This window comes from Saimiri boliviensis, chromosome 9 (genome assembly GCF_048565385.1).
Source record: "Saimiri boliviensis isolate mSaiBol1 chromosome 9, mSaiBol1.pri, whole genome shotgun sequence".
NCBI lineage: Eukaryota > Metazoa > Chordata > Mammalia > Primates > Cebidae > Saimiri > Saimiri boliviensis.
The window spans coordinates 96,248,816-96,276,307 of record NC_133457.1 but is presented as its reverse complement, the minus strand read 5'-3'; the positions used below and the strand labels follow the sequence as shown (position 1 = coordinate 96,276,307).

Sequence of the window (27,492 nt, the reverse complement as noted above, 5' to 3'; positions counted from 1 at the left end):
ATGCCTTAAAATTCATTTCACCATCTCTCAAGGGAGATTTAAGGGATCAAGGGTAATGATTGTTCACTATTATATACAGTGTTTCAATGAATATTTCTGTATTTAGTGTATGAATAAATATACTATGTGTAAACATATATTTGAATAATTATGTATAAACTATATTATATATAATAAAGTCAAGTTAAAAATGTTATTTTGTGATCCAAAATTATTTTAAAAGTTAGTATGTGATATCTGAAGTGAATATGACAAAATATTAATCTGTTAAATCTGGATGGTGAATGCATGGGTTGTTATAGCCTTTCCTGCAGTTTTCTATTTATAGAAAATTATTTTTATTAATATTTCAAGATTAAAATTTTTAAACAATATAAAAGAAGAGGTGGAAAATGATGTGTATTTACTCACTGTGAAAACAGCAAAGCCTCATTAACTAGAAACTAGAAACTAGCCCTGGGAGAGGGCTTTGCTTAAAAAGTCCCCATGATGCCCAGAGTTGTGCAAACATGTTTAAGTGGGAGAGGAGGACCACTAATATTTTCCGAGAAGTCACTCTGGGCCAGCCACTGTTCTAAGTGCTTTACATGTATTATTTAACTTTAGTAAACAACTAGGTGGCAATTAAACTAAACTCAATGACTTGCAGATGATAAATGCTTGTTAGAATTACAAAATAAAATAAATGTAACAGAACTGCTGACGTTGGCAAAATAGAAAAAAACAAATTGCGAAAAATACTCAGAAAGGTCTAATTCCAGACGCACACGCAAAGGCATCACCTTGGACACGCACTCAGCTGAATGAGGAAATTAACGCAGACAGACACAGATGACCTCAAAGCACTGGCTGGGTTGCCCACGCCCCAAGCAGGGCAGCATCACCCCCATTTCCATCTTTCCCATGTGCAGGTCATCTGGTCCTGCCCATTTGCCTCCTAAATATTGCTGGATTGTCTACCTCTTTTATTCTGAGGCTCAGGCCTAAAGATCTTAAAAACTTTCTTTGATGTGTCTATTTTGACCAGAAAATACATTCACATGGCTCAAAAATTAAAATGCACAAAATGTATGTAAGGAAACATCTCCTTTCTACCTCTGCCTCCACTCACATTTCTCTTCCCGAAGGTAACATCTATTTCCAGGTTTTTTGTTTTGTTTTGTTGAGACAGGGTCTTGCTCTGTTGCCCAGGCTGGAGCGCAATGGCATGATCTCGGCTCACTGCAACCTCCGCCTCCGGGGTTCAAGGATTCTCACGCTCAGTCTCCCGAGTAGCTGGGATTACAGGCAATGTGCCACCATGCCTGGTTAATTTTGTATTTTTAGTAGAAATGGGGTTTCACTATGTTGGTCAGGCAAACTCCTGACCTCAGGTGATGCACCTGCCTTGGCCTCCCAAACTGCTAGGATTACAGGTGTGAACTACCACACCCAGCTTCTTGTCTGTCCTTCCAGAGATGTCTATATACAGAGAAGCAAACATATATATAGAGAGATATATAATTTTTTTTTTTGAGACAGGGTCTTGCTCTGTCACCCAGGTTGGCATGCAGGGGCAAATCACAGCTCACTGCAGCCTCAAATTCTTGGGTTCAAGTGATCCTCCCACCTCAGCCTCCTGAGTAGCTGGGACTACAGGCACGTGACATCGCATCTGGCTAATTTATTTTTATTTTTTTCATAGAGACAGGATCTCACTATGTTGCCCAGGCTGGTCTTGAACTCCTGACCTCAAGTGATCCTTCTGCCTCAGCCTCCAAAGTGCTGGGATTACAGGTGTGAGCCACCACATCTGGCCAGATACGATTTTTAACAGGAACGAGAACATATTTTCACACTGTTCTAGACATAATTTTTTTTCCCAATTAACAATACATCTTGGCAATTATTTCATATCAGTACATAAAGCACTTTCCCCATTCCTTTTTAAGAGCTTCGTAGTATTCCACTGTATTAAGGAGCCATTCATTTCATTGTTCCCTATTTTTTGCCTTCACAAATGAGGCTGTGCAGTGAATAACCTTGAAGCCTGTCTTGTTCTACACTGCAAATGTACTTGTGAGATGATAAAATCCCAGAAGGGGAATTGCTGGGTCACAGGGTAGTGTGCCTTTGTCTTTTAACAGATCTTTGCCAGATTGTCTTCAAAGGAGTCACACCAATCAATGTACAGTCCTGCCAGCAACATATGTATTCTCCCACCCTCACCAAGACAGTATGTTATCAAACTTTTGGTCTCTGCCAATCGGATTAGTGAAAATAGCATTGTACTTGAATGAAGGAGTGGGCCAATGACTAGGCACTGAAGGAGAGGCACATAAAAGGATGCAAATGGGTCGGGTGCAGTGGTTCCCGCCTGTAATCCCAGCACTTTGGGAAGCTGAGGCAGGTGGATTACCTGAGGTCAAGAGTTCAAGACCAGCCTGACCAACTTGGAGAAACCTCATCTGTACTAAAAATATAAAATAATAATAATAATAATAATTAGCTGAGCCTGGTGGCACATGCCTGTAATCCCAGCTACTTGGGAGGCTGAAGCAGAAGAATCGCGGAACCTGGGAGGCAGAGGTTGCAGTGAGCCGAGATTATGCCATTGCACTCCAGCCTGAGCAACAAGAGCAAGACTGTCTCAAAAAAAAAAAAAAAAAGATGCAAATGTTCTCCAAAGGGGTTAAAACTGTCTGACCCTAGGAATATTAGGCATAGCACCAAAACTAACAGTTTGTGGTGTGCTGCTCTGAGCAGAGTTGGCCTCTCCTGTGGAATCACCCCTACAAGACTGGAAGCTCCCAGAGGGAAGGGACCAGACCCGTCTTGTAAACTGTCTCCTGTGCCCAGACCACAGCAGGCACTCAGCAAACACCTGTGGGACAAAGGAGCTCACTTGGGACTGACCAGAGTGTAGGAAGGGTAGGTGTGTGGGGGGTGGTTAGGCAGCATCCCAGGATACACTGGTCATCTATGCTGTTCAATGTGAAGCGGGTGTTGGAGAATCGGGCAAAGCCATCCCTGTAGAGCCAGGCCCGCAGCGGGATGTACTGACACAGAGGGGGAACGAGAGAGAGAAGAGAAAACGTATATGTACAGGCATTCTCACACCACCTAGCTCTTGCACCTACCATTTCCTCCCCCTGGAGTCCCCTTCTGTCTTTCCCAAATCAGACACCTGCTCTCACACCAGGCTTCTTTGATTGTATCCCCTCCTTTCCCCGGGGGAAAAGGGGATACAGAAGGAAACAAAATGAAGGTAAGGTCCGGGAAGACAGGGGTGGAGTCTGTCTCAGACACCCCCCGTAGCTTGTGCCCAGCATAAAGGTTTGAACGTCGACAGAAGGGATGAATGAATGGGTGGAGGGAAGATGGCAACTCCCTGATTAAGAGAGGCTCTGAGGCCAGGCTGCCTGGATTGGAGTCCCAGCTCTGCTGCTCACCAACTGTGTGACCTTGGGCAAGGTAGACAACCTCTCTCTATCTGTCCCCTCATTGTAAAGGGAGGATAATAATAGAACCTACCTCCCTGGGTTGTTAGGAGGCCTGAATGTGATAAAACCTCCTAAGTGCCGGGGCCTAGTACTTAGTAGGTGCTCAGTAAATGTCTGCTGTGGATGACCGAATGAATAAAGAAGGGCAAAGAGAGAGCAAGTCTAGATTTGGGGGCATCTAAGATGGTAAACTTCGGGTACGTCTCCCTGCCCCCACCCCATCCCTAGATGTCCCCCCGGGCTCTCTCAGGCAGAGATAAAACCAGACAAGCTCACACAAGGTACCCGCAGGCCATTTCCCCCATCTCCAGAGTCGAGCCACCCTTTAACCCCTGCTGGAGGAGGGCCCCCCGCTTCGTTACTCACCGACATCACCAGCACATAGACACGCAGGTCAAACTTGCGGCCTGTCAGACAAGGAAAGAATTAACTTGTGCAACAAGCAGTGATCGTCAGACATTGTGCTAGGTTTTGGGGAAATAGCAGTGGACAGACAGGAAACTCTGCCTTTATGAAGCTCCTGCTGAAACTACAGAAGGGGTCAGGCACAGTGCCTCATGCCTGTGTGATCCCAACACTCTGGGAGGCTGAGGCAGGAGGATCACTTCAGGCCAGGAATCCAAGATCACCCTGAGCAACACAGTGAGACGCTGTGTCTACAGAAAATTAGCCTCCCATGGTGGTGCCCACCTGTAGTCTCAGCTACTCTGGAGATTGAGGCAGGAGGATCGCTTGAGACCGGGAGACGGAGGCTGCAGTGAGCTATGACCATGACATTGCACTCTAGTCTGGGTGACAGAGACATGGGCTCAAAAAAACACAACAAAAACTACACAAGGTATAAAGACAGAATAATGGGAGGTGGGGAGGGATGCGTGGGGGTCAACGTGGGGGAAAGGCTTGAAACTCAGAAGTCAAATAAGACCCCTCTGGGGAGTAGTAACCTTCACGGAAGTTACTGCTTTCACAGTAATAACCTTCACAGTGCCTGCCTAGCCCAGAGTGGTGCAGGACCTTGGGTGGGAGAAACTGCAAGAACCGAAGCCTGGAAGGGGAAAGAGCTTGGGCCAAGGGCAGAGAGGAAGGAGATGAGGTTGGCTAGGCTGGCAGAGGTCAGGCCCCGTGCATTTTTGGGGTTCTGTCCCAAAAACCATGGGAAGCCACGGAAGGGTATCTCCTCCCTCTGGCTGTCACTTTGAGGTGGAGCAAAGCGGGCAGAGCAGCAGCAGGCATCAATGAGGAGGAGAGTGTGGTTGTCCAGGAGGGAGAGGATGGTGGCTGGCACCAGGGCAGAGGTGAGAGGAGCGGCCGGACAGATTCAAGAGCTTGCGGGATCCTGGCAAGAAACAGATGTCGGGGGAGGAAGGGGACATACCCAGAATAGCTCCTGGCTTCTGGCTATGTCCCCGATGGAGCAGCTGAGAGATGGTGGGGGGATGGGAGGGCAGGACTTGGGGTGTGTTGGGTTTGAGTGGCTGGCAGATGCCCAAGAGGGATGTCACAGGCTGCTGGACATCAGGATCTGAAGTTCAGGGGCAAGGTCCTGGCTGGGGACAGAAAGCTGGGAGTCACTAGCCTTTGGGTGGTGTTTAAGTCACAGACAGGACAGGGTCACTATGGGGGAGAGAGGAGAAGAGACCCAGGGGCTGCCCTCCGGGGAAGGTAACTGCCAGAAGACGTGGGAACTGGCATTAAGACTTGCAATGATGTCACCCATGCCTGATGTCCTGTAGTTCCCAGAGCCCATGTAAGAGGAGCAGATGCTGGGCACAGCTGGGGAAACCCACTAAGGTTGCAGGGAGGAGGCTGGGTTCTACCTCAGGGCCTCTGCCCTTGCACTTCCTCCTCCCTGCATTCCTTTCCCTCCAGATCTACCCACGGTGACTCCCAGTTGCCACTCAGGTCTCAGCTCACATGTCACCTGCTGGCCCCCACATCATTCTCTGTCCCATTGCCCTGCTTGACTGACTTCATAACACCAGCACTGCATGGGACTGTCCCGTGGTGTGTTTTCTGGTTTACTGCAGCCTGCTCATTGAGGTTATATCAACTCCAGAGGAGCAGGGTGGGGGGCAGCATTCAGGGCAGTGCGGGCACCAAAGAGGCACTTGAAAATATCTGTTGGATAAATGCGTGAATAAGTAAGTTGGGTTTTTTTTTTGTTTTTTTTTTTTTGAGACAGAGTTTCGCTCTTGTTACCCAGGCTGGAGTGCAATGGCGTGATCTCGGCTCACCGCAACCTCCGCCTCCTGGGTTCAGGCAATTCTCCTGCCTCAGCCTCCTGAGTAGCCGGGAGTACAGGCACGCGCCACCATGCCCAGCTAATGTTTTGTATTTTTAGTAGAGACGGGGTTTCACCATGTTGACCAGGATGGTCTCGATCTCTTGACCTTGTGATCCACCCTCCTTGGCCTCCCAAAGTGCTGGGATTACAGGCGTGAGCCACCGCGCCCGGCCGTAAGTTGGTTTTTAAAGGAGGAAAATTTTCCTGAACCAAGAAGGGAATGGAAAGGGCATGCCAGGCAGAGGGAATGTATGGGCAATGGCTAGGAGGTGGGAGACTGCAGAATTGATCTCTTTCCATGCGTCCCTTCACGCCTAGTGTCAGGCTGGGCCCTTGGCAGCCTGCTGGTCAAGGCTTGTTGACTGACTGACTGATGACTATGCAGTAGAAGAGCAGGAGCAGAGACAGCCATCTTACCTCCTATCAGGTAGGGATTTTCGATGTAACGCTGAGCCACATAGTTCTCCACAGGAATATCATCTTTCTGGTCATCAGAGTTTCTTGTGTCCTAGTAATAATAATAATTGAACACTTATCTATGGATCATTGCCTGTGTACTAGGCATTGTGTGAGACACTACTTGGGGTAGCTCATTGGATCTTTAAATCAACCCTATCGGGTAAGTACTAATGTTATTCCCATTTCACAGACAAGAAACTGAAGGACAGAGAGGGAGAGTAACTTGTCCAAGGTCACACAGCCAGTTAATGGTGTCGCTGGGATGTGAACCTACACGGTCTGGGCCCAGAGCCTGAGTGTTTATCCTCTAGACTTGCGTTGCCCAGTAGGGCAGTCACTGCCACAAGAGGCTATTTACATTTACCTTGACAGAAAGTCAATGAAATTACATGGTGCAACACGGGTGAAACTCGAAAACACAGGCCAAGTGAAATAAGCCAGACACAAAAGGACAAATATGGTCTGATTCCACTTAGATGAGGTGGCTAGAGTAGTCAAGTTCATAGAGACAGAGGTGGATGGGGGTTGCCAGGGGCTGGGGAGAGGAGGGAATGGGGAGCTGCTGTTGAACAGGTAGAGAGTTTCCATTTGGGAGGATGGAAAGTTCTGGAGATGGACGGTAGTGGTGGCTGTACAACAATGTGAATGCACTTACAAAACCAGACACTTACAAGAGGTTATGATGTAACTTTCACGTTACTTTATATTTTACCACCGTTTTGTTTTGTTTTTGTTTTTGTTTTTTTTAAGAGTGAGTCTCACTCTGTTGCCCAGCCTGGACTGCAGTGGCACTATCTGGGCTCACTGCAACCTCCACCTCTCAGGTTCAAGCAACTCTCATGCCTCAGCCTCCCGAGTACCTGGGATTACAGATGAGAGTCACCACACCCAGCTAATTTTTGTATTTTTAGTAGAGATGGGGTTTCGCCATGTTAGCCAGGCTGGTCTCGAACTCCTCGCCTCAAGTGATCTGCCCACCTCAGGCTCCCAAAGTGCTGGGATTACAGGTGTGAGCCACCGTACCCAGCCCACAATTTTAGAAAAGGATATGAAATTTAAAATCCAGTCCTCAGTCACACCAGCCACGCGGCAAGTGCTCCACATCCCACCTGTGGCTAGTGGTCGCTGCACTGGAGAGCACAGATATCCATCATTTCCATCCCTCTAGAAAGTTCTGTTGGACAGTGCTGCCTACACCACCTATGGGCCTCCGAAGACATCGCTCCTTCTCCTCTACCTGCCAGCCCAGCTCTGGAGGATAGCAATGCTCTCATGCATGGGCACAATACCTCAAAGGCTGCAAATGCCTTTCCCACCCGTTGTCCCCTTCGCTCAAAGACAAGGGTCACACACTTGATGAGGTCACACAACCAGCCCAATGGCAGGCAGCACTGGCTCTCAGGACAGACCTGCTCCACCCACCACTGCTCCCTGCTCTGCTGTGTCAAGACAGAAGCAGCCAGGTCTTGCCTTCCTGGGACCTGGGCCCAGCTCCACCTCCACTCATGTGGCTGCCAGATGGACTGACAGTACTCCTCCAGGCAGGCTGGGCCTCCAGGCTGCTGAGCTTCTTCCCTGCAGTGCCCTGACAGTTTCATGGGAGGAGTCAAGACATTGAGCACTGCTGTGCGCCTCCTGGTACAGCAGGTGCCAGTCCTATAGGATTTCAGCCATCCTGCTCCTCCCACCCGCCCTGCACCATCATCACCGCTCAGCTTCAGAGGGCTTCAGCCATTTTTCCAAGACCACACAGCTGCTGAGTGGAAGAGGTAGGATTTGAACCAGGATTTCTACTGCACTGTGTCTTGGGACAAGAATGGAGTCGGGGTGGGAGGAAGCTGCCCCAAAGCTCAGTCTAGGCCCTGGAGGAAGAGTCAATCATACTCTCCCCAGCCACGTGAGCGGGAGGCCCAGATAAAGAATGTGCATCGGCCGGGAGCGGTGGCTCATGCCTGTAATCCCAACACTTTGGGAGGCCGAGGCGGGCAGATCATGAGGTCAGGAGTTCAAGACCAGCGTGGCCAATATGGTGACAATGTCTCTACTAAAAAATACAAAAAATTAGCCAGGCATGGTGATGTGCGCTTATAATCCCAGCTATTCAGGTGGCTGAGGCAGGAGAATTGCTTGAAACTAGGAGGCAGAGGTTACAGTGAGCTGAGATCGTACCACTGCTCTCTACCCTGGGTGACAGAGACTGTCTCAAAAAAAAAAAAAAAGACTGTTCATTAAGCACTGAGTATCAGGCACTGTGCTGGGGGGAGGGGTGTGTGTGTGTGTTTGCTTATCAGTTACCATCTCAATCTACTGAGGCACTGACAGGTGAAGTAACTTACCCAAGTGCACACAGCTATTGAGTGATTGAGTCACAAGGTCAAGATTTGAATCTGGACAATCTGGCTCTGGAGAACCCCACTCCAACGGGTAGAGTTTCTCTGCCAGCCCTCTGAGCTTTGACAGCAGGAAGGAGGGGCCCCTCCAACAGCGAGGTCAGAGGAGGGTTCCGGGAGGAAGGGGGAAGAGGCAGGCTCACCTTCCTCCAGTCCATGATGTCCTTCAGCCTGCGGAAGAGGAAGATGCCTTTCCCCTGCGACCGGGCTACCTGGGGAGGGGTGGGGGCAGAAAGCCGGCTCTTAGCTCTGCATGGTTCCTTGTTGGCTCCCCTGGCTGGGGCCTCTCCCCAGCAGCTCTCTGTCTCTTTTCCCCACCAGCCCCCAGCTGTCCCCAGAGGAAGGCTAGCTGAAGGGGCTGGAATAGAGAAGGTGCTAACCCTGGCAGAGGGAGAGAGGAAAGAGAGGGGAAGGGGGAGACTGACTTAGCTCACAAAGACATATATTTGCATGAATAATGCAAAAGAACAGACAATTAAAAAGCCATTTCTAACAGTCCTGGGAACATATCATCTGATTCTTTTTTTGGAAATCAATTTGCCTTCCTAATTAGGGTTTGCTTCGGCTAATACTGAAATCAGCCTGGCTTTACTGAACCCCAGCATGGATAATTCATAGCTTCACAGAGTCAAGGGGCTAGAAGAATCTTTGATCTCATACAGAGTGGTCCTCAGCAAAGGCATTACTCCCCTTCTACCACTATAGAAGGACGACAGTCTCCCGCCTGGCCTTGCACACCCACAGTGCCTAGGAGCTCACTACCTCCCCCCACCCACGCCAAACATAGCTCATTTTGTTACAGGATAGCTTTGTTAAATAGTCATCCAAAGGGTATATATGAGGTGCATACTGTAATGTTGGGCATTATGCAATAACCCAGACCTCATGGAACACAGCCTAACTTGTGTTGAGCTAAAACGGGCCAGTCCAGCTTTGGCTCCTAGGACCTCCTAGAAGCTGATTTCTGGGTACCAAAAGAGTCTTTTAGGTATCTGCAGCCACTGAGCAGGTCCTCAGGTCATCTTTCCTCCAGCAAATGTGCAAACTCTTATTTCCTTCTGTTCTCCTCTGAGCATGGCCCACCTGAGGGTCTCTGTCGGGGCAGGCACGGCTGTCAGGTGTGGTGGTACAGGTTGGCTACTGCTCTGCCTATACCCTGCTTCAGGGTTGTGTGTGCCCAGAAGACTGGGTGCCAAAAACGCTATAGTTTCAGAAAGCAACTACTCAGTGCACCAGGAGCTTCCGACAGTTCACAGCCTTGCAGAAGACTTGAACAGGCATTTTATGAATGAAGATGACCAGTGTAAACGTGTCACAGGCTGGGCACAGTGACTCACATCTGTAATCCCAGCACTTTGGAAGGCCGAGGTAAGGAAGACTATTTAAGCTCAGGAGTTCAAGACAAGCCTAGGCAACATAGTGAGACCTCAAGACCTCGTCGCTACTAAAAATAATTTTTAAAAAATAGCCAGGTATGGCTGAGTATGGTGGTTCACGCCTCTAATCTCAGCACTTTGGGAGGCCAAGGTGGGTGGATCACTTGAGGTCAGGAGTTCGAGACCAGCCTAGCCAACATAGCAAAACCCCATCTCTACAAAAAAATACAAGAAGTAGCTGGGCATGGTGACACGCACCTGTAATTCCAGCTACTCGGGAGGCTGAGAGGCACAAGAATCTCTTGAACCCAGGAGGTGGAGGTTGCAGTGAGCCGAGATCATGCCACTGCACTCCAGCCTGGGTGACAATTTCAAGACTTCGTATAAAAAAAAAAAAAATAGCTGGGTGTGATGGTGCACCCCTGTAGTCCCAGCTACTTAGGGGGCTGAGGTGGAAAGATGACTTGAGCCCAGGAGATTGGGGCTGCAGTGAGCAGGGATTTACCACTGCACAGCCTGGGCAACAGAGTGAGGCCCTGTCTAAAAAAAAGAAAGAAAGAAAAGAACAGGCATTCAACTTCATCAGAGTTGACCAACAGAGAAGTGCTAATTGACAGAGCAGGAGCACGGTCATCTCGGACAAATACCAACACTTTAAGTTCCAGCTGCCTTTCTACCCTCATGTACTCCAAGGCAATCACTTCTCTTCTAACTACAAGCAGCCAGAAAAGGCAGACAGTAAAACTCAGGACCGCTCAGGCACAGAGGGAGGTGGGAGGAAAGTCTCTTGGGTAACTGCCAAACTTCACCCTCATACAACGGGCCCCAGTAAAACACTGGGCTTTAATAAGCACGTTCCTTTCCCTTCAGGTGCACTAAGACAGGGAACCTAAAAGCAGACTCCTGGGATATGCCTGCAGCTGCAGGAAGATGAATGGGAACAGATACACAACTCTCCCTCCCAGATAAGCATAACAGAGAGACAGAGTCCAAGCCTCTGATAACTCTCCCACCCTGAATCCTTAAAAACTCTTGGTCTGTAAGGGAGTGTGGCTCTGACCTAACTCAGCCAGAAGCTCCTCTTGGGTTTGTTTTCTCTAAAATAAACCTGTCTTAACTGGCAAGCCACCTCTCGTGTTTCTTTTCTCTTTCTTTAATTCTTACACTAATGAAAATCACAATATGATACTACTACATACTACCTGAAAATGGTTACATTTAATGACAGACAATACCAAGTATTGGTGAGGATGTGGAGAAACTGGGACTTACACGCACTGCTGGTGTGAGAGTACATTGTTTGGAAACTGGCAGCATCTGCTAAAGCCAAACATAGGCATCCTCTATCCTATGTCCCAGCAATTATTCTCCTAGGGACCTACATGACAGAAATGTCTGTACATGTCACGATGGACATGACCCCAGACACCCATAGCAGCAGTATCATAATAGTTCCACCCTGAAACTCCCTAATGGATGAATATTTATTCAATGGAACAGTATACAACGATGATAGTTAACAATGCACAATTACCTACATCAGCAGAATGAACTGCAAAAACATGTCAAGGGAGAGAAATCAGACACAAGGTAGTCATCCTATAAGATTCCAATTATAGGCCAGGCACGGTGGCTCACGCCTATAATCCCAGCACTTTGGGAGGCCAAGGCAGGCGGATCACCTGAGGTCAGGAGTTCAAAACCAGTCTGACCAACATGGAGAAACCCCATCTCTACTAAAAATACAAAATTAAGCTGGATGTGGTGGTGGCTGCCTGTAATCCCAGTTACTCAGGAGGCTGAGGCAGGAGAATTGCTTGAACCTGGGAGGTAGAGGTTGCAGTGAGCCAAGATCATGCCATTGTACTCCAGCCCGGGTAACAGAGCAAGACTCTGTCTCAAAGAAAAAAAAAAAAAATTCCAATTATATAAAGTCAAAAAGCAGACAAAGTAAACCTATGCTGTTTAGTGCCTGGGGTAGGGGTGGGGGTTGTGAGTGAGTGGAAGGGGGCCTGAGAGGGCTGCTGAGGGGTAGGAAATGCTCTGCTTATGATCTGGGTCCTGGTTACTTGAGTAGATTCACTTTGCAAAAATTCATACTGTACCCCTATAATTTGGCTACTCTTCTATATTTTATTAAAATTAAAGTCTCCTTTCAGGTTCACACACTTTGATCTAGAAGCCCCTATCCCCAACCCTGTTGGCTGCCCTCCCTATGACCACTTTCCTTCCTCTTGTTCCTTGCCAGAAAAACCCACCTCTCGTGCGGGAGGCTGGAAAGGCTAGATGCTGGTTTTTCCAGCTTCCCTTGCAGTTGGTGGAAACCACATGGCCAGTTTTGGCCAATCAGACCTAAGGAGACATTTGCTCAGAGATTCCAGGAAAGATGTTTCTCCTTGTTAAAAATATTAGGGAAACAGCAGGAGAGAAAAGCAAGGTAGGGAAGAAATGTCCTGGCCTCCTTCCTTCTATCTTTGAATGCTACAGTCTGCAGAGAGGATGCCTGTGACTGTAGCAGCCATGTCACATCCATGGGGTGACAAGTCTGATAAGAAAAAGCCAGCACACAGGATGTAGAGTGGATGGAGAGAAGGAGCCTGGGACTCTAGCAGGATCATCAAGCACATCCCCAACCCTGGATCTGCCTACCCTCAGCCTTCTTGTTCTATGAGATAACAAAATGCCTTTACTGTTGAGGCCATTGTTAGTAACTTGACACGACTGGTCCAGGAGGTGCCTTCCTAAGGCACTAACCCTAAAGAATGAAAGATGAACCACCCGCATGGTGTTACGTCAGGGTTGATGAGATGGAAATCACCTAATACCTATCTCTAGCAGATGACAATTTCCAGAAACAACCACATTATTTCCAGTCCCATATGTTCTCCAGAACCCTGTCAAGAGGTAAAGTCAATGACCCCTTCCCCTTGAATCTGGAAGTGTCTCTACTAATTGCATAGGGCAGAAGTGATGTGTGGTTTCCAATGCAAGGTCATAAAAGGCAATACAGCTTCTGCCTGGCGCTCTCTTTCAGGATGGTTGCCCTCAGAACCCAGCAGGCATCCCACAGAGAAGCCCAGGTCACAGGGAGTGGCCCACATGGAAGGCAACTGAGTCTTCCAGCCCTCAGCCCTAGCTGAATTCCCAGCCAAAAGCCGGCACCTACTTGCTAGCGCAGCCAGTGAGCCAGCTCGGAAAGGGACCCTCCAGCCCTCAGTGGATGCTGAGGCACAAACGGGCCTTCCCTGTCAAGCACTGCCCACACTGGGAGATCGTGAATGAAATAAGACATTATTGTTTCAAATCACTATGTTTGGGAGTTTGCTACTCTGAAATAGATCATCAGAATTCTAGCTTTAGTAGAATGGTTCATTACAATGGCAATACCAGCAGCTAACACTTACCAGATGTTTACTCTGTGCCAGGCACCGCGATTTACACAGTTACCTCATTAAAGCTGCAAAAAACACACACTCTTGGACATAAACATTAATATTATCACCATTTTGCAGCCGAAGAACCAATGAACAGAGGGCAAGCACATTGCCCAAGGTCACCCAGCCAACAGGTAACAAATCCGAGATAGTGAAATCTGTGCTACACAAACCTGGGGCTCATATACCTCTTGTCAAGTGTCGGGGGTACACAAAATCACATGATAAACAGCGCTACTTCTGGGGGCATCTCTATTACTTGATGGTTTGGGAGGGAAGTATTTTTATGTTATGCTTTTTTCTTTGAGACAGGGTCTTGCTTTGTCACCCAGGCTGGAGTGCAGTGGCGCCATCTCAGCTCACCGCAACCTCTGCCTTCCCCACTTCAAGCACTCCTCCCACCTCAGCCTCCTGAGTAGCCCCAAGGCTGAGAACAGCCCCATGGTTGCCAAGGATGCTTGCAGCCATGTGTGAAGTGTTAGACCAGCTTGGTAGACACAGGGAAAGGAGGAGCCTGCGCCTCTAGAAGGATCATCCAGCACATCCAGCAACTTGGGGGACACAGAGAGATACTGACAGACAGGCCGGGTCCCTGACAGCCAAACACCTGCCTGCCCACACCACGAGGCAGGCTGGAGCCACAGTGGTCCCATGAGCCATGTCTGTGTCCTGCCCACCTCCCCACCAACCCTGCTGGCCTGAATTGCTGGCAGGGGAGAATGCTTCCATGGAAAAAACGTTAGAAGTAATGCAATGTTTATATTGGACTTTTAAATGCCAGACTCAAGAGCCTGTTCTTTTTTTTCTTTTTTTTTTAGACGGAGTCTCACTCTGTCACCAGGCTGGAGTGCAGTGATGTGATCTTGGCTCACTGCAACCTCCGCCTCTGGAGGTTCAAGCAATTCTTCTGCCTCAGTCTCCCAAGTAGCTAGGATTACAGGTGCGTGCCACCACACCCAACTAATCTTTTGTATTTTTAGTAGAGACGGGATTTCACCATGTTGGCCAGGATGGTCTCGATCTCTTAACCTCGTGTTCTGCCCACCTTGGCCTCACAAAGTGCTGGGATTACAGGTATAAGCGACTGCATCCAACTCACCCTGTTCTTATATTCCTCTAAGAGCTCCAAGATGGGCTGGGGCTCTGGCCTGGTGGGAGAAGGGTCCCCACAGGGTGGTATACAGGGGATGATGCTGCCTGCTCCCTTCTGAGTCCTGGGCTGCTCTGCTGCCACTGATGAGGAGGATGAAAGCTCAGCAGACACAGGAAAACAATGCAGAGGAGACACCCACTGGCTGCCCTGTGACTGGCTGGGCCACAGCAGCTATGCGAAAACTTTTGCCTGTGGGTGGGCAAAGACCAACCAGGTCACAAAGACAGGCCTTGTGGGAAGAGTGGAATGGAGGGATTGGGGGAAGTCTTCTCCCTCTGTTCTCCAAATACAGGGCAATGTTCTGTTCTTAACAGTCTCTCCTCCTTAAAGGAATCCAAATAAAATCCCGGAATTAACACTCAAACCCAATGGTTGGAGTACTCCAAGTGGGGTACTCAGACCAGCAGCACCCTCAGAACCTGGAACCATGGTTAGTTTTACGTGTCAACTTGATGAGGCTATGGTGCCCAGTTGCTTAGACAACTATTAGTCTAGATGTTGCTCTGAAGGTATTTTGTAGATGTGATTAACATCTCCAATTATTAATTCTTTTTGGAGACAGGACCTTGCTCTGTCACCCAGGCTGGAGTGCAGTGGAATGGTCTCAGCTCACTGCAGCCTCAACCTCCCAGTCCCAAGCAGTCCTCATAACTGGCACTACAGGCACATGCCACCATACCCAGCTAATATTTTTATATTTTTTTTGTAGAGATTGACTCTTGCTATCTTGCCCAGGCTGGTCTCAAGCTCCTGGGCTCAAGCTATCCTCCCACCTTGGCCTCCCAAAGTGCTGGGATTACGGACATGAGCCATTCACCTGGCCTGCTATCATTAACTTTAGGTTATCACCCTTGATAGCACGGTGGGTGCGGTGGGGGTGGGGGAAGCTTCATTTAATCAGTTGAGGGCTTAAGAGTAAATCATTTAATCAGTTGAGGGCTTAAGAGTAAAACCTGAGTTTTCCTGAAAAAGAAGAAATTCTGGCCAGGCGCAGTGGCTCACCCTTGTAATCTCAGCACTTTGGGAGGCCGAGGTGGGCAGATCACCTGATGTCAGAAGTTCGAGACCAGCCTGACCAACATTGAGAAATCCCATCTCTACTAAAAATACAAAATTGCCCTGTGCATGTCTGTAATCACAGCTACTTGGGAGGCTGACACAGGAGAATTGCTTGAATCTGGGAGGTGGAGGTTTTGTCGAGCCAAGATCTTGCTATTGCACTCCAGCCTGGGCAACAAGAGTGAAACTCCATCCCAAAAAAAAAAGGAAGCAATTCTGCCTCAAAACTGTAACACAGAAATCCTGCCTGAAGTTCCATCCTGCTGGCCTGCCCTGCAGATTTCAGACTTGCCAGCCCCTACAATATTGCATGAGCCAATTCCTTAAACACACAGACACAGACACAGGCACAGACACACACACACACACACACACACACACACACACACACACACACTAATGCTTTCCTTTCTCTGGAAAACCCTGACTACTATACCTGGGAACTTGCTATAAATGCAAATTCTCAGGCCCTCACCTGGCCGACTGACTCAGACACTCTGGGGTGGGTGGGATGCTTGAACAAGCTTTTCCGGAGATTCTGCCACACCCTCAAGTTTGAGAACCGCTGCTCCACAATCTCGAAACTCAAAGTGTATGCAGAGACCAGCAGCACTGGCATGTCCTGGGAACTGGCTAGAAATTCAGGTTCCCAGGCCCCACCCAGACCTGTGAATCAGGCTCTGCATTGAACTGGGTCCCTGGATGGCAGGGGCACTGTAGGGTTTGAGAAACACTGACCTTGTGCTTTTCTGGGGACAAAGCAAAGAGAATGTGTTTCCTAGACTCTTGGAAATAACAATGCAAATGATCAATTATCAGGCACCTAACGCCAAGCCCTTGATATAACTTGTATAATTCATCTGCTGAACGCGTGTAACTTCCCTGAATTCTCTCACAATCCTGTAAGGTAGACACACGTTAATTCCATTTTACAGATGAAGAAATGAACCCAGAGGGACTTAAAGGGGTCGGGTGACCTGCTCAGGGTCATACAGCTTGTGAGCGGTGGACACAGAATTACGACCCAAGCCAGAAATGACTAGAAGCACAGAAGCACCCACTCTCCACCCTGCAGACAGGGTGCCCCGAGATTTGGGAGAAATGATACACACACAGACACACAGAGCCAAGATGCCTCCTCTTAATTAGAGCTGTAGCTGTCGTCGTGTCTGCTGCTAACAAAGACTGTGGGCTGGGAATGGAATCAATTTAATATGCAAGTGCTGTTCCCAATTAGCACAAATTACCATTTGTCTGAGAGGATGATGCTGGGAGCTGGAATCCACCCAGGGGGTCACAGCACTCCGAGCTCATCAGCCTAATTCCTGCTGCTCCAGCCACAGCCTTCCTCACTGCGCCTTCCCTAGACATGGGAGAGGCAGGATGGGCCGGGGAAGAATCTAGGAGGCCCAGGTACAGCCTGGCTCCATGCCTACTGGGAGCGGCCATTGTTTTTGTCAGCCTCAAGTCAGTTCCCCTCCAAGCACCTGTGTTTTTGGCTAAATCTGCATTAGCCAACACCAGATGCTAGTCTTCAGCTCCACAGGAAGGGGCTGCTCCCTCCTCCCTCCCACTCCCTCCCTGGGGCCTGGAACATTCTCAGACCTGGAAAACCTAAGAGGGCTTTGATGATGCCATTCAAGGCATAACACCAGAAAAGGCTAATTGGTAGGGGCACTGTCACCCTCACCTTCAGTTTTGTTTTTTTTTTTTTTTTTTTTCAGACAGTCTTGCACTGTCCCCCAGGCGGAAATGCAATGGTGTGATCTCGGCTCACTGCACCCTCCACCTCCCAGATTCAAGCGAGCTTCCTGCCTCAGCCTCCCGAGGAGTTGGGATTACAGGTGTCCGCTATCACGGTCGGCTAATTTTCGTATTTTTAGTAGAGATGGGGTTTCACCATGTTGGCTAGGCTTATCTTGAACTCCTGACCTCAGGTGATCTGCCTGCCTCAGCCTCTCAAAGTGCTGGGAGTCCAATCTCTCACTTCTGAGAAGCCTGCCCAGCCAGGGAGAGCCTCCTGTGGCTCCCTCTGCTGACCCTATTCTCCTTAATAATAGCACAACTGGTGGGGCGCGGTGGCTTACGCCTGTAATCCCAGCACATTGGGAAGCTGAGGCGGGCAGATCATGAGGTCAGGAGTTTGAGACCAGCCTGGCCACCGTGGTGAAACCCCATCTCTAATAAAAATACAAAAAAATTAGCTGGGCACAGTGGCAGGCACCTGTAACCCCAGCTACTCAAGAGGCTGAGACAGGAGAATTGCTTGAACCCAGGAGGCAGAGATTGCAGTAAGCGGACATCGGACCACTGCACTCCAGCCTGGGCAACAAGAGCAAAACTCTGTCTCAAAAATAATAATAAAATAAAATAACAGGGAGAGTTATTTTGGTGCAGAGTCAGAAAAGCACCATCAATCTTAACGCCGCTGATTGAGTCGGAGCAGTGGGTTGCTCAGATTTCGGCGCTGAGAATCAGTAAGTCAGACGTCCACTCAGAAAACCAATTACAAAGACGGTAAATACAAAGACCACAGATGGATAAATTTATAACGAAGGGAAGAAAACAGCCAAAAAAGGCTGAGAATACCCAAGATCAGAACGCCTCTCCCTCAGCAGGGGATCACAGTTCCTCATCAGCAACAGAACAAGGCTTGATGGAGAACGAGTGTGTTCCAATTACAGAAGCAGGCTTCAAAATGTGGATAATGAGAAACTTCTGTGAATTAAAAGAACTTGTTTTAACCCAATCCAAAGAAACTAAGAACTTTGAAAAAAGATTTGACGAAATGTTAACAAGAATACACAATTTAGAGAGGAATATAAGTGAATTGATGGAGCTGAAAAACACAATACGAGAACTTCGTGAAGTATGCACGAGTTTTAACAGCCGAATTGATCAAGCAGAAGAAAGGATATCAGAGGTCGAAGACCAACTCAATGAAATAAAACAAGAAGACAAGATTAGAGAAATAAGGATAAAAAGGAACGAGCAAAGTCTCCAAGAAATATGGGACTATGTGAAAAGACCTAATCTACGCTTGATAGGTGTACCTGAATGTGACGAAGAGAATGAATCCAAGCTGGAAAATACGCTTCAGGACATTATTCAGGAAAATTTTCCCAACCTAGTAGGGCAGGATAATATACAACTCCAGGTAATACAGAGAACACCACAGAGATATTCCTCAAGAAGAGCAACTCCAAGGCACATAATCGTCAGATTCACCAGGGTTGAAATGAAGGAGAAAATACTAAGGGCAGCCAGAGAGAAAGGTCAGGTTACCCAAAAAGGGAAGCCTATCAGACTTACAGATCTCTCAGCAGAAACCCTACAAGCCAGAAGAGAGTGGGGACCAATATTCAATATCCTTAAAGAACTTTCAACCCAGAATTTCACATCTAGCCAAACTAAGCTTCACAAGTGAAGGAAAAATAAAGTTTTTTGTGAATAAGCAAGCACTCAGAGATTTCATCACCACCAAGCCTGCTTTACAAGAGCTTCTGAAAGAACCACTACACATAGAAAGGAACAAACAGTATCAGCCTTTCTAAAAAAAATACCAAAAAGAGCATCAATATAATGAATTTATATCAACTAATGGGCAAAATAGCCAGCTAATATTAAGTGGCAGTATTAAACTCACATATATTATTATTAATTCTAGATTTAAATTGACTAAATCCCCCAATCCAAAGACAGACAGGCAATTTGAATAAAAAACTAAAACCCATCAGTATGCTGCATCCAGACCCATCTCACATTCAAGGATACACAAAGACTCAAAACAAGGGATGGAGAAGGATTTACCAACCAACCAGAGCTAAAATAAATAAAAAGCAGAAGTTACAATTAAGCAACAAAGATCAAAAGAAGCAAAGGAGGACATTATATAATGATAAAAGGATCAATGCAACAACAAGCAGAACTAAAGGTTCTCAATATATACGAACCCAATACAGGAATATGTAGATCAGTACCACATCCTATCAACTTAGAAGTTTAAACGAAATGTTGGTTGGCTCCTTGTTTGTTATTCTCTTCCCTCATTTTCTTTTATATCTCCATTATTAAGGACAATTACAGGCATACCCATATTTAGATGGCATTTTACCCCGGGCAATAAAGCAATACCCCCATCCTCTCTCCCTCTTCCTCTTTCTTCCTCCTCTTTATTCTTTTTCTTAAAAATAAAATAAAAATAAAATAAAACAACAGCACACTGCAACGGCACAGGTCTCCTCCGTTTGCTCACTGTCTGCCCGCAAGAAGGGCAGAGCCCCAGGCTGACTTGCTGAAGGCTATCTTCAGCACCTGGATCTGTGCCTGGCACGTGGCACGTGCTCAGTAAGTATTCGTGGAATTCGTGAATAAGCAGGGCTCAAGTTCTTCATTGCTAAAATGGCGCCTTGATCCCTCCCCTGAGGGTCACTATGAGCATTGGGGTACCGCAGGTAAAGCATTTGGCATGTCAGGAAGAAAGATTCCAGATTCCCTACCCTAGCATCCTAAAGGTCACCTGTGCATTCAGTAAACACTTATTGAGCACCTAATGTGTGCCAGCAGTCATAGTTGCTGGGTCCACACACTGCAGAGCAGAAGGGCTAAAGCTGGCCCTTTAGGAAGCCAGACTGCATCTGAGGCTGACTTCCCAGGCAGGGTCTGCACCTGATCCCTGCTCTGGCACCTGGGACTCATTCCCTCCCATCTAGCCCCAGGCACTGGACACTCACAGGCTTCATGATCCAGGTGATTCCTGGGTTTTTTCGAAACTCCTCCACAAACAGGTGGTACTCGGACGGCAACTCAAAGGTTTTGGGGAAGAAGTCGCACTTGGCTGCCTCCAGCTTTCCCGCCTCACGCTCTAGCTGCTTCCGGAACCGCTTCAGGTTCTTCACCATGTAGTTCTTTCGGGTCAGCTGGGCGGCAGGAAGGGCAGGCGGCCATTAGCTCCTGCTCACCACCCGGCTCCCCTCCCAGCCCCACACATCCACCAGCCACCCTGCAGCTGGTGGCCCACAAATAGCAACAGTAAGAGTAACTTTAACCCAGAAAGAGCCTGCTAGTCTAGAATTATCCCCACTTCACAGATAAGGAAACTGGGACTTAGAAAGGTTAAGTCAATTGCCCAGAGCAAGGAAGGAGCTGCACTGCCAGGATTTGCCCAGGGCCTGTCTTGACTCCAAAATTCATGCTTTTTCACCACTAAGCTACACTAATCTTTAAAAATCTCCCGCCACTGCCTCCTCCAGTCCCGTTTCTCCTAGATCTGCTTCCCATCTTTAGACCCCAAACTTCTCAACTTGCCTCCACCCTGAAATCACCATAATTGTTCATGCATCCTCTCCCTTCAGACCCTGCTCCCCCAAACCAGCTTGATTCTCAAATCTTGGTACTGAAACTCCAACCCGCCTATGACCGCCAACCCTCTGGCCTTAGAGCCCTAAACCCCCAAACCATTTGGCTCTCCACAGGTCCCGCCCGCATGCTCCCCACCCGGCGTTGCATCCCACATTCCAGTACACTTTTCCATTCTGGTCCTTGTACCCCGAAAACCAGCTCCCGCTCGTGGCCACACCCAGTGACACGAGTTGGTTGGCTCAGTCCTCACCTGCCTGCCCAGCTCACCTCGTAGTGGTTCCGGAAGTGACTGATCCTGACGTGTTCCTCCATATAGGTGTGGTCAAAGTTCTCCCGGAGCCAGCTGACGTCACACCAGTAGAAATCCCACTCCCCTTCACTGGGGGTGGGGGTGGGGATAAAGGTCGTTACCTGAGGTCCTTGGCACTGCAAGGCTCAGGGAAGTGCTGCTGGGGGGTGGGGGGCTTGAGAAAGGTTACGCAGCAGTGCGTCCCTCTGGAATCTCTTCGAGGTAGCCATGGGTGCTACCAGCCTAAATGTGCTTTGTTAGACCAGAGCAAAAACCATGGAAATGTTTCCACAAAAATCCAGGTGGCTGGCTTCCCTTGAGCTGTCACTGAGCCCAGACTGCCTCCTGGCACCTACTGGCTGGGCTGAGGAGCTGATACCCCTTTAGATAGGGCACGTCCTCCCCAGACCACAGTCCTAGCTACTCTCTCTGGTGCGATAGCCCCTCGGCCTCACTTGTTCTTATTCAGTTGCCACACCTGCAGCCCTTAGTGGAATGAGCTAACGTTTGCAGGCCCCTCCCACTTAAAGCTCTCCACTCATGAAATCCTCAGAGCAGCCCCCAAAGGTGACTTGGATCATCCCCAGAGCTCTAAGGTGGGATGGCCTTGCTCACTGAGGACATGGCAGCAGCGGGACCCACACCCAGCTCTGCTGGCTCCAAATTCCGATTCCATTCTCCACCACCATGCCAGGGAGAGGGAGGGGAAACCGGGCCAATCTACCAAATCTGGGTGTCAGAGCCTGGATGTGGGGAGGAGGTGCTTGAAAAAGATGCCACAGGAAATAAACACCATCATGATTGTTCACAATTTTTTTAAGTAAAAAAGTACAGTCTGGGCACAGTGGCTCACACCTATAATCCCAGCAGTTTGGGAGGCTGAGGTGGACTGATCACACAGTCAGGAGATTGAGACCATCCTGGCCAACATGATGAAACCATGTCTCTATTAAAAATACAAAATGAGCTTGGTGTGATGGCACACACAGCTACTTGGGAAGCTAAGGCAGGAGAATCACTTGAACTCAGGAAGCAGAGGTTGCAGTGAGCTGAGATCACGCCACTGCACTCAAGCCTGGGTGACAGACAGAGATTCTGTCTCAAAAAGAAAAAGAAAGTACAATATAACTGAAGCCCCCTATCTATCCCTGGTAATTCTATCTCCTTCTCTCCTGCCATAAAGGAAACCACTAGCCTGAGTTTGGTGTGCTATCATTTCTATGTAGTGGCCTTATAGTGCCATCACGTGTATATATATATATATATATATATATATATATATATATGTGTGTGTGTGTATGTGTGTGTGTGTGTGTGTGTATTCATGCATCATGACACATGGCATTCTTTGTCATGATTTTAAACTGAATGCCAATACTTACTGCTTACCACGTACCAGGCACTGCTCTAAGTACTTCACAAATATTCACTCATGGATCTTCAATGCAACCCGAAGTGTTAGGTTCTGTTATTATGCCCATTTTACAGATGAGAAAATGGAGGCAGACACACAGAGCAACTCACCTAGTTCACACATCTAGTAAGTGGTGGAGCAGGATTTGAACCCAGGCCCTCCAGCTCCAGAGTCCAAGCTCTGAGTTTAGAAACACTCCTGTCTGTTTCTTTTCACAACATACTTTTTTCCAGCAAACTTTTGTTTTGGAGATCAATTCTTTTGATACATAGGAGTCTAATTCAGTCATTCTAACTGCCATTTCCCATTCCATTGGGTGAACATATCCATTTTCCTATTAAAAGGTGTTTGGGGCTGGGTGTGGTGACTAACACCTGTAATCCACAAGGCAGAAGAATCACGTTAGGGCAGGAGTTTGAAACCAGCCTGGCTAACATGGTGAAACCCTGTCTCTACTAAACATACAAAAAATAGCTGGGTGTGGTGGCGAGCACCTGTAATCCCACCTACTCAGGAGGCTGAGGCAGGAGAATCACTTGAACCCAGGAGGTGGAGGTGCAGTGAGTCGAGATCACACCATTGTACTCCAGCCCAGGTGACAGAGTGAGATTTCATCTCAGAAATTAATTAATTAATTAATTAAAAATAAAAGGTGTTTGGGGCTGGGCATGGCAGCTCATGCCTGTAATTCCAGCACTTTGGGAGGCCAAAGCGGACAGACTGCTTGAGCTCAGGAGTTTGAGACCAGCCTGGCCTACGTGACGAAACCCCTTTTCTACCAAAAATACAAAAAATTAGCCAGGAGTGGTGGTGTGCACCTGTAGTCCCAGCTACTCAGGAGGCTACGTGGGAGAATCACTTGAGCAGAGCAGTGGAGGTTGTGGTGAGCCAAGATTGCACCACTGTACTCCAGCCTGGGTGACAGAGTTGAGAGCCCATCTCAAAAAAAAAAAAAGGTGTTTCGTTTGTCTCCCTCCCTGTTTGTCACCCTTACTCCCCACCCCTTTTATCTATTACAGACAAATAGGCTGAGTTTTAAAAGATATCTTGAGGTTTGAGGCAGAAATAGAGAATAATGAAGAGACATTACCATCACCTTGGGGTGAGGAATGAACAGGCCCTGAACAGGACCAGCCAGGAGGATGCTGGGGCAAACTTTATTTCCAAAAGATGCCTACACTGTATCCCTCACCCAGAGGCTGCGTGTCTGAATGTCTCCTTGTGAGGCCACAAGAAAAACTCATGAGAACCTTCTTTGGGTGTCTGCCCTAGTGAGATCCCTGCAGACAGCTAGCACCAACTGCCACACCTGTGAGTCAGATGCCCTCAGACAACTCCTGCCATCAAGTGACCTCCGGATCTGGGCTCTTCCCAGCTGATGCTCCCAATGTTATAGAGACAGGCCAGTCCCACTGTGTCCTGCAAGAGTCCCTGACTCACAAGAGCCCTGTGCCCAATGCAATGCTGTCTTAAGCAGCTAAGTTTTGGGATTTGTTACACAGCCATAGCAACGGGAACAATGGCCAAGCAGTTGGGCCTTGTGTTGTAAATGGGGCTTCCTTTAAAAATTTTTTTTTTGGAGAAGGAGTTTCCCTCTTGTTGCCGAGGCTGGAGTGCAATGGCGCAATCTTGGCTCACCACAACCTCTGCCTCCCAGGTTTAACCAATTCTCCTGCCTCAGCCTCCCGAGCAGCTGGGATTACAGGCATGTGCTACCATGCCCAGCTAATTTTGTAATTTTTTTAGTAGAGATGGGGTATCTCCATATTGGCCAGGCTGGTCTTGAACTTCTGACCTCAGGTGATCCACCCGCCTCAGCATCCCAAAGTGCTGGGATTACAGGCATGAGCCACTGCACCCAGATCCCTTGGGAATTTTCAAAGAACTAAAGATACAAATTGCTTCTCCTTGGGGCTGCCGAGTTGGGTGTTTCTCCTGAATGTCACAGCACGTGCAGAGAGGCTTTAAGGCAGGCAGGCCCAGCCTTTCACTGAGCTCAGAGATGTCCGGAGATGTTCATCTGTGCACACACCATGAACAGATGTGGTGACGTGAAGCATCGTAACAGAATGACACTGGAACCAGAAATCTATGGTTTCCAAATTTTCTCCTAGTTACTCATGAAAATCTGGGGCCCGGTCCTTTCCAAACCTCCCTTGTGGCTGCTGCCCCAGGCACAGCGGTTCTGAAGAACGGTTTCAAGAACTGATGGAAACCCACTGGAGAAATGGCCATGTGTTGGCCGGGTGTGGTGGCTCATGCCTGTAATCCCAGCACTTTGGGAGGCCCAGGCAGGTGGATCACCTGAGGTCAGGAGTTCGAGATCATCCTGGCCAACATGGTGAAACCCTGTCTCTACTAAAAAACACAAAAATTAGCTGGGCATGGTAGCATATTCCTGTAATCCTAGCTACTTGGATTACTAAACGCAGGAAGCGAAAGTTGCAGTGAGCCTAAATTGCACCATTGCACTCCAGCCTGGGCGACAGTGTGAGACACCATCTTGGGGAAAAAAAAAAAAAAGAAAGAAAGAAATGGCTGTGTGCTCTATAAACCCTCAGACACCATAGAGCCACAGATTCCTGGCTGGCTGGCTGGGGCCTCATCTAGATGCCCAGTCCTGCCTTTTCTCCACCCTGATGTTTGTACCAGGCCATGTCATGCAGCACAAGGAGCAGTAGACCAGGAGTCAAGAGCCCTGATTCTGGGCTTGTCACAGTCACTGGCACTTATATGACCTTGCCTTCTTCTCTGGGCCTCAGTTTCTTATTGGGAAAATCTAGGAGTGGTAACCTCTAGGCAAGATAATAGACTGCAATGAGCCAAACTGATACTAAATAATTAAACAAGGGGCAGGAAGAGAAAACCTTTCTCTACAGAAGAATGCCACCTAATACATGTAGAAGGAATGAGAGAGAGAGTAACCATTTTGCAATTATTATAAACTTAACAGATTTAGGCAAGAAGCCTCAGAAAAGGCCAGGCACGGTGGCTTCCGCCAGTAATCCCAGCATGTTGCGGGGCCAAAGCAGGAGGATCACTTAAGCCCAGGAGTTTGAGACTAGCCTGTCAACATGGGTAAATCTCATCTCTACAAAAAATATAAAAATTAGCTAGGCATGTTGGCACAAGCCTGTAGTCCCAACTACTCAGGGGGCTGAAGTGGGAGGATCACTTGAGCCCAGAGGGTCAAGGCTGAAGTGAGACATGAATGCCACTGTACTCCAGCCTAGGCAACAGAGTGAGACCCTGTCTCAAAAAAAAAAAAAGAAAAAAAAAATTACCGAAAAATGCTAAAACCATTGTGTGAAAGTTTGTTGGGAACAAGGTATTTGCATAGTCTCAGAGTATCTGCCCACAAGATACTTATTAATTATTTTTCAAAGTTAGTTTACATCAGAGAAACCTGGCAGACACCACCTTAATCTAATGGTCAATCAAGGTATTGTCACCAGTGATAAGACAAAGGCATCACAAAACCCCTGATGAGTTCCACTGGGAAGCATCAAGAATACCACAGCATCATTTCTGTGGTATTCTTGCCAAAATGCATAACCTCATGATGAGAAAACATCAGACAAATCCAATTCAAGGACATTCTACAAAACGTACTCTTCAAAAGTGTGAAGGGCATGAAAGACAAAGACCAAGGAACTGAAATATATTTGAGGTGAAAAAAAAGGTCAACTAAATGCAGAGTGGGATCCTGGATTCAATTCTGGAACAGAAAAAGGACATCAGTGGAAAAAAACTGGTGAAATTGAAATGATGTCTGCAGCTTAGTTAACAGTAATATATCGAAGTTAATGTTCCTGACTTTGACAAATGTACGATGATTACATAAGCTGCTAACAGAGAAAGCTAGTGAAGCTGCTAAAAGAGGAAGCTATGTACTATTTTTGAAACTTTTCTGTAGGTTTAAAGTTATTTTAAAATAAGAAGTTAAAAAAATAAGTATTTTAAAATATTATAGTTTGACCCCTACCTCACACCATATAAAATTAAATCAAAGACCTAGATGCAAGAGCTAAAACTATAAAACTCTTAGAAGACATACAAGTAAATCTGTGTGACCTGGGATTAGGCAGTGGTTTTTTAGATGATACCAAAAGCGTAGGCAACAAAGAAAAAACAGGTCAATTGGACTTCATCAAAATTAAAAAGTTTTTACCTCAAAAGGTACAATCATGAAAGTGGAAAGATAATTCATAAAATGGAAGAAAATATTTGCAAATAATAAATAAGAATACCCTCATAAGATAGAATTCTTATAACTTGAAAATAAAGAGACAACTAAATTTAAACATGGGCAATAGATATTTCTTCAAGGAAGATTTATAAATGGACAATAAGCACATAAAAAGAGTCTAAAAATCGTTAGCCATCAGGGAAATGCAAATCAAAACAATGATACCACTTCATATCCACTAGGATGGCCATAATAAATGTGAGGGTGGGTACGGTGGTTCATACCTATAATCTCAACACTTTGGGAGGCAGAGGCAGGAGGATCACTCAACTCCACAAGTTCGAGATGAGTCTAGGCAACATAATGAGACCCTGTCTCTACAAAAAAAACTGTAAAACATTTAGCAAGGTATGGTGGAGTGTGCTTGTAGTCCCCAGTCACTCAGGAGGCTAAAGTGGGAGGATCACTTGAGGCCAGGAGGTCAAGGTTGCAGTTGGCTGTGATTGTACCACTGCACTCCAGCCTAGGTGACATAGAGAGGCCCTGTCTCCAAAAAAAAAAGATGAATAATAATGAGAGTTGATGAGTATGTGGAAAAATTG

The 27,492-nt window shown here is 47.5% G+C and overlaps 1 protein-coding gene across 3 annotated transcripts in view; it reads right to left on the bottom strand.

The window, feature by feature from the left end:
* Positions 1-27,492, bottom strand: part of TTLL9 (tubulin tyrosine ligase like 9) — a 74,280-nt gene that overhangs the window by 19,689 nt on the left and 27,099 nt on the right. For 2 of the 3 annotated variants that reach the window (XM_074406381.1, XM_074406382.1), the window contains exons 4-9: positions 21,266-21,377; positions 20,371-20,556; positions 8,759-8,827; positions 6,184-6,274; positions 3,849-3,889; positions 2,951-3,038 (exon numbers count right to left, since the gene is read on the bottom strand). In XM_074406381.1, coding sequence (XP_074262482.1) covers positions 2,951-3,038; positions 3,849-3,889; positions 6,184-6,274; positions 8,759-8,827; positions 20,371-20,556; positions 21,266-21,377 — 587 coding nt within the window. Of the gene's footprint in view, positions 1-2,769; positions 2,772-2,822; positions 2,864-2,950; positions 3,039-3,848; positions 3,890-6,183; positions 6,275-8,758; positions 8,828-20,370; positions 20,557-21,265; positions 21,378-27,492 lie in introns of all 3 variants that reach the window. The other variant, XM_074406383.1, reaches the window with a different exon arrangement.